Below are 6,000 nucleotides of genomic sequence, written 5' to 3'. Positions count from 1 at the left end.
GGCCCCACCAGTCCAGTGCCAGGTCAGTCATAGCTGGCTGCCCGTGGCTGTGCACAGGCATAGCTGCCCAGGACCTTAGGACCAGAGGCCGGTGTTACAGGTTGAACCGTGTCTCCCCCGACCCCAAATTCATAGTGGAAATCCTAACCGCCAGTGCCAGAAGACAACCTTATTTTTGGAAATAGGGTCACTGCAGGTGTCACGAGTGAAGATGAGGTCATACCGGCGTAGGGTGGGTCCTAGCATAATACGCCTTGGCAAAATTTGGAGCTGGGCATGGTGGCTCATCCTGTAATTGCAGTACTTTGGGAGGCCAACGTGGAATGGTTGCTTGAGGCCAGGAGCTTGAGCCCAGCCTGGGCAACATAGCAAGACCCCATCTTAACAAAAAATCAAATAGCTAGGCATGGTGGTGTGTGCCTATAATTCCAGCTAATTGAGAGGCGAGGGTGGGAGGATTGCTTGAGCCCCAGAGGTCAAGGCAGCAGTGAGCATTCATCACACAACTATACTCCAGCCTGGGTAGCAAAGTGAGATCCCCATCTCACAAAAAAAGAGGGGATTTGGACATGGACGCACACACAGGGAGTATGTCCCATGAAGGTGAAAGCAGAGATTAGAGTGACGCTTCTACAAGCCAAGAACTAGCAAGGACACCAGCAACTGCAGGAGCTGGGAGAGGCCTGGAGGAGCCCCGACACAGCCTCTGAGGGAACCGGCCCCGCACGCGCACTGAGCTCCGACTTCAGGCTCCAGAAAAGTGAAACCACACATTTCCGTTACTCAAGCTACCCAGTTTGAGGTACTTAGTCATGGTAAAGTACCTGTAGCCGGAGTCCAGGGAGGGAAGCGAGACCCCCTCAGAGGCGCTGATGAGGCCGGCGGCCCTCTGGCTTCCAGAGCCCTCTTCCTGGGGAGCTTAGGAAACTCACCACCTCCAGGGGCCCCGCAGGTGCGTGAATGAGCGAACCGGCCAGGTGAGAGAGAAACCAAGGGGCACACATTATTCACATTTGAAAAGACCCCCCGTGCACATTTCAGTGAAGACTTGCCTGTCAGTTCTTTCTCGGATTCTGGGCACAGGGATTGCCTGACCGGTTGCATCATAATGGCATCTTCAGTTGTGTTCTTCAGGCAATGACATTCTATATTTGCCTAGGAGACACACAGGAATTTTCTTCCCTTTCATAAAGCCATGCGCTCTTTCAAGTTGTCTTGAAACCACACGGTTCCCTCCCTGTCTGTTTCCCCCACTTTTGGGTAGAGATGTGACTTGGGAGACACATTTCTCTATCAGATGAGTGGTGAGATCGACCATAAATGGAGTTGGTTAACTCTGGGGTCCGCAAGACACAGCAGATGGAGAGGACTCAAACCCTCAGTGTCACTGCCCCAGCGGGGCCAAGTCAGATTGGAAGCCCCATTTCGCCAGTGTCTGAATTCTTAAGCGATGCCAGAAATCTAGATTTCTAAGGTGAAGGTCAACGGTTTGAAAGTTGGCTCAATTTTCTCCATTCTGCAACAAGTTTCATTGTCTTTTATAAAGTGTATGAGCAGCTGGACTCCGTGGCTCACACCTGTAGTCCCGGCACTTTGGGAGGCTGAGGTGGGAGGATTGCTTGAGCCTAAGAGTTCAAGACCAGCCAGTGCAATGTAGCAAGACCACCCCCCCCCACCCGCAACATCCACAAAATTATGAGAATTCGCTAGGTGTGGTGGTGTGTGCCTATAGTCTCAGCTACTCAGGAGGCTGAGGTGGGAGGACAGCTTGTGCACTCAAGAGATGAAGGTTATAGTAAGCTGAGATTGTGCCCCTGCACTCTAGCCTGGGCAACAAGACGGAGAAAGACCCTGTCTCAAAAAAAAAAGAATGAAAAAGCCCAGACTTATGACTATCTGAAATTATTTTGTTTGCTGTTTATCCCCTGGCCCCAATAGATATAAGTAAGGATTTGAGAGTGCATGTGCACGTGTTATATGTATGAGTCTGTCTCCAGCTCTCACAGTTATTCCTGGCACATAGTAGCTCCTCAGTAAATAATGGCTGACTAAATGATCACTTGCTATTGTTTGCATGAATGGAAAGGTTCCATGCAACTTCTTGTTATGTGGAATTGTCTCGAGTCTGCGGTTGATAAAGGAATCTAAAATCAACTTTTTAACCCAGCCCAGTGTTACTGCATGTATGTACACTGGAGACCCAAAGAAAGGACAGCTTTCCTCACTCTAGCCCAAAGGGAGGCTGGAATACATGCTTGCCTGCCACAGTTTCCACTTACCGCCATCAGTCAGCAGGCTTTTAGGAGAGAATTGCACGTGTGATTTATTTGCAAATCCTTTCAGGTCCCGAAGGAGACAATGAGTGCACAATGCACTTTGTCCTCATGCGTCAACATCCCCTCAATGCAGAGAGCAGTGTTACACGATGTAAGGGTGTAACTGGATTGTGCCGGGATCCTTAAATCTGCATTTCATTTAAAGCCACAGCATTTGCAGAGCTATTTGCAATGGATGCCAGCCTCTCGGAGGGGGTCAACGTGTAGAAAGACACAAGACAGCCACGAGCCACTGAACGCAAACTTTATGTTTACAGTCAGTAAGTTTATAAATATATATTACATTCTTATAATCTACAGTACATTCTACACGTGGGTGGATTTGGGCGTGGGCAGCGGCTGCAGTATTCAACGGAACGTGACACAGGTAAGAATGGAAAGAAATACGAGGATGCTACTGAAAGCAGAGGAGTCCCATCGACAAGGGGTGACAGCTTAATCATCCAGCCAAACAAGGTAAGCAAACTTGTGGACAGGAGCAGGTGACTTACCGGCTGCAGAAACCCCAGTCTCAAGAGCAAACTGATAGCACCGCGATTGCAGGGGAGAGGGCTAAGGCTGGAAGCATAAACAGGTGCAACTGACACGTGATCTAAAGGGAACTCAGTTCTGTGGAGAGGAGAAGGAAGGAAGACGCAGACACAGAAAGGAAGCCAGGAGAGAGGTTCGGAGGGGGAGAGAGACTGGAACACATCTAAAGAGCAGAGAGAGAGAAATAAAATGACAGAAGGAAAAATGGAAGATGCATTAAACAGCACAGCCTCTTCTGCCTGCTACCCCCTGTCCCCGACCATATTTCAGAGGATCATATCTGGCAATCCTCCAACACACCATTCTCTACCTTGGAGTGAGTGTGACATGGGGCAGGAATTCTCTGATGTCTCCCTTCACAGGCTTGGCAAATGAGGGGATTCAGGGATCTCCAGAGTCATGCTGATCTTAAGCGACACTAAACCTTTTGGGGCTGACGGCCGGATCAAGCAAACCTGTATCTCCGCCACACGAACCAAGGCCCCCACCGCTTCCCACCTCCAAGGCGAAGAAGCCTGTGCTGTCTGGGAGCGTGCTGGACCCACTGCTTTCGCACCCAGAACCCCCCAACTCCGCACGCCCTGCACATTCCACACCGGCATCCAGGTTTGTCTCAACAACCTCGAGGGCATATTCTTGGATGGGAGATCTGCCATAAACAGTGAAAGACCCGTCCCAAGTGGCTCTTGTTTTTTTCTAGAAAGGCAACGGAACATATATGCCCTGGTGTGGAATTCACTGTGTGTACATACTACCCATGCCCCGAGACCAGCCTCTTCACAGATTGACAGCGTGGGATGTTCACCCAGGTGGGTCGGGGGAGCTTCTTTATAGAATGTCACTTGGGAGTTGACACAAAACCCAGGGGGTGAAAAAGACTCAGCAAATACTAGAAACTGCCCTCTCCCTCCCCCACCCACACGTGACCAGCGGCTTTGGGGAGGGTGGCGATGCAGTGGAGGAATACAAATGGAACCATCGTGAACTTGCTATGAATAAAAAGAGCCTGGTTCTCTGAACCTGATTCAAATTCTATGCCCAGTATCCTTAGTTTACAAATAGAGAAGTGCTCTGAAGGGCTCAGAGGATTTGCGTCCATGCCTTTGTCCTTGGCCTGTAGTTACAAAGGCATTTGTGGCCTAGTGGCCCACATGTTCCCTTTCAGTCCTTGTCAGCCACCGCCTTGGCCTGTCCACGACCTGAGCCAGCTGTGGCCCAGACTTTGAGAGACAGCGACGGCCGACGGCGGCACTGGGCTGCCTGGCTCCGCCGCCTCCCACTGACCCACGGATGCCCCACCTGAGTTGCGCTTTTCTTCCATGGTCTGCAGTATTGAATACTGGAGCCATGTGGATTTTACAACATCCAAATTGTTTTGATTACAGAGAGAGAGAGAGAGGCTGTTCTTTCCTGGAAACTCAGACGCTCAGTGATTCAGAGCTTGTGTTTGACTCCAGTTTTAGAAATCTTGCCATGCATGATAACCTCTTCAGCAAGACGCCGTAGGCTGGGACGTGGGCGTCGATGCCGGGCCGGGGTGGCTGGCTGAGGCTCTGCCGACGGTGCCATCCTCCTGTCCTGCTGCTTGATGTCTCTCCGGGGACACCGTTGCTACACGTCCTGGAATTAAAGGCTGAAAGGTGAGTGAGGCCCAACGTCTGTGTGTGTCCGGCTTACACGTCTTCGTGGAACCTTTCCATGTAGCTGTGCAGCTCGGTGCAGTCCCCGGGATCCAGGTCCTGGCAAACCCACTTAATGTCATCCTCGCTACTCATCACCACGGAGTTCCTGGTGGGGCACTCGTCGTCCGAGGACACGGCGGTGAAGGTGGTGAATTTCACCCTTTTCCTTTTTGAGGTAGGGGAGGTCGGAGGCTCGCTTTTCTGATCTTTCCCATCGATGATGATGGGCCCCAAAGGTTTGAACAGCTGCCCGTTGATGCCCTTCTGGGAGTTTGTGCTGAGGAGATATTTACTCTCCTCGAAATCCAAGCCCCTGTCAACGGCAGTGATCTGCTCATCTTGAGAGGAGGCAAAGTTGATGCGATTCTCCAGCAGCTCAGTCTGGTTTCTCAACCCAACCCAGTCGTGGGAGTGACTCATCCCTTCCTGCTCCTCGAAGGGAACCTGTTTGTGTCTGTATTTTAGTGCAAAGGTCACACAGTTTATCAAGAAGACCAAAATGGCCAAACAGAAGACGCCCAACAGAGCATACATCCCAATTTCTAGGTCGCTCAGCCCTTTGGACGCCTGCATGAGGTCATTCCCATCCATTTCTCCATCGCTTCTGGGGAGGTCCACCTGCGCTGGGAAGCTGGTGAGGTCACTGGGGACGGTCTGCCAGTGGCTGTCGTCATCCAAAAGGCTTTCCCGGCCTTTCTTCTGCAGGAGGGACCTGTCTGTCGTGGGGCCCCGTCCCTCCATGAGCCCCATGGAAGAACTGCCATAGTACTGTCCTTCTTGGCTCCCCCATTCCTGCAGGGGTTTTTTGGGCCGTCTGTCACTGACATTGTTTTCCAGGTGAACCCCTGGCCCTGTGTGTCTGCTGTCGCTGGTGTTGGGGTTAGCATCGTTCTGGCCAAATTTGACTTTGATGTTTGCTGTTCCCACAGCTAACACACTCTTCCTCTTGGATTTCTGGCAGGATTCACTAATAACCATTTCCACCTTCACCAGGGCGCCTTGTCCTTCAGCTTCCGCAGCAATTATAGGCCACTTGAATTTGGGGTCTTGGTGGATGGAGACCACCTTCTCATCCAAGGATGTGGCCATCAAGGAGAAGTCTTTCCCGTCGTAAATATCCAAGGGTGTGACTGAGCCATCACTGAACTGGACCCAGCAACTGATGGCTGCTTCCTATGGAGAAAAATACGTGAGTTAATCAAAATGGGCCAAAAAACTCATTGAGCCCTAAGTCTTAGCACAGTAGATATACTATGGCCAAAATATTGCTATGAAAACAAGACAAACGTTTCAAACAGGTAGAAATAAGTGATAAGTACCAAGAGTATAAAAGAAAACATTCTCATAACGAGGCAAAAGCAAAATACAACAAAATGACAACAGGGCCAGGGTTTAACACTCCATTCGAAGATTTGCTTTTCTTTCTTTCTTTCTTTTTTTTTTTTTCCCCC

At 50.5% G+C, this 6,000-nt stretch overlaps 1 protein-coding gene across 1 annotated transcript in view; it reads right to left on the bottom strand.

Annotated features, from left to right (window-relative positions):
• Positions 1 to 2,564: 2,564 nt before the first annotated feature.
• The window catches only part of TMEM132D (transmembrane protein 132D), an 825,236-nt gene continuing 821,800 nt past the window's right edge, over positions 2,565 to 6,000 (bottom strand). The window contains exon 9 of the mRNA XM_003937096.4: positions 2,565 to 5,722. Coding sequence (XP_003937145.1) covers positions 4,541 to 5,722 — 1,182 coding nt within the window. The 3' untranslated portion in view covers positions 2,565 to 4,540. The remainder of the gene's footprint in view (positions 5,723 to 6,000) is intronic.

Source organism: Saimiri boliviensis, chromosome 7, assembly GCF_048565385.1.
Source record: "Saimiri boliviensis isolate mSaiBol1 chromosome 7, mSaiBol1.pri, whole genome shotgun sequence".
NCBI classification, from domain to species: domain Eukaryota; kingdom Metazoa; phylum Chordata; class Mammalia; order Primates; family Cebidae; genus Saimiri; species Saimiri boliviensis.
The sequence above is the reverse complement of the archived record's forward strand: the minus strand, read 5'-3'. Positions and strand labels throughout refer to the sequence as shown.